Raw genomic sequence first — 634 nt, 5'->3', positions numbered from 1 at the left:
GGCCCTCACCTTTGAAGCCAGGCATGCTGAACTTGGGCATTTTCACCTTGGGCATCTTCAAGTGCCAGTCTGGACCATGGACATCCACATCTGGGGCATCAATGTCCACTTTGGGTCCCTTGATATCAACTTCGGGGCCCTTTAGATCACCTTCCACTTTGGGTAGGTCCACATCACCCTTCATCTTCGGACCCTTCAAATTCAAGTCAACTTCTGGCATGGAGATCTTGGGCGTCTTGAAGTGCAGGTCAGGCATTTTAAACTTAGGGCCCTTCAATTTCGCATCTGGACCTTCAATATTCACATCTGGAACATCGATGTCCACTTTAGGTCCCGAGACATCAATGTCAGCCTTGGACAGGTTCACATCCACTTCTGGGCCTTCTCCTTTGAAACCGGGCATGCTGAACTTGGGCATTTTCACCTTGGGCATCTTCAAGTGCCAGTCTGGACCTTGAACATCCACATCTGGGACATCAACATCCACTTTGGGGCCTTTGATGTCAATTTCAGGAGCCTTTAAGTCACCTTCCACCTTAGGCAAGGAAACATCCACATCACCCTTCACCTTGGGGCCCTTCAGGTGCAAATCAAAGTCAGGCATGGAGATCTTGGGGGCTTTGATGTTCATCTC

General features: G+C 49.7%; 1 protein-coding gene across 1 annotated transcript in view; it reads right to left on the bottom strand.

The window, feature by feature from the left end:
- Positions 1–634, bottom strand: part of AHNAK (AHNAK nucleoprotein) — a 20,964-nt gene that overhangs the window by 5,107 nt on the left and 15,223 nt on the right. The window contains exon 7 of the mRNA XM_042781520.1: positions 10–631. Within this exon, the coding sequence (XP_042637454.1) occupies positions 10–631 (622 nt within the window). The remainder of the gene's footprint in view (positions 1–9; positions 632–634) is intronic.

The sequence above is a fragment of the Orycteropus afer genome, unplaced genomic scaffold (assembly GCF_000298275.1).
Source record: "Orycteropus afer afer isolate SDZICR_OR568_19922 unplaced genomic scaffold, OryAfe1.0 scaffold00130, whole genome shotgun sequence".
Taxonomy (NCBI): Eukaryota; Metazoa; Chordata; class Mammalia; order Tubulidentata; family Orycteropodidae; genus Orycteropus; species Orycteropus afer.
Note: the sequence above shows the minus strand (reverse complement) of the source record. Positions and strands in the feature narration are given on the sequence as shown.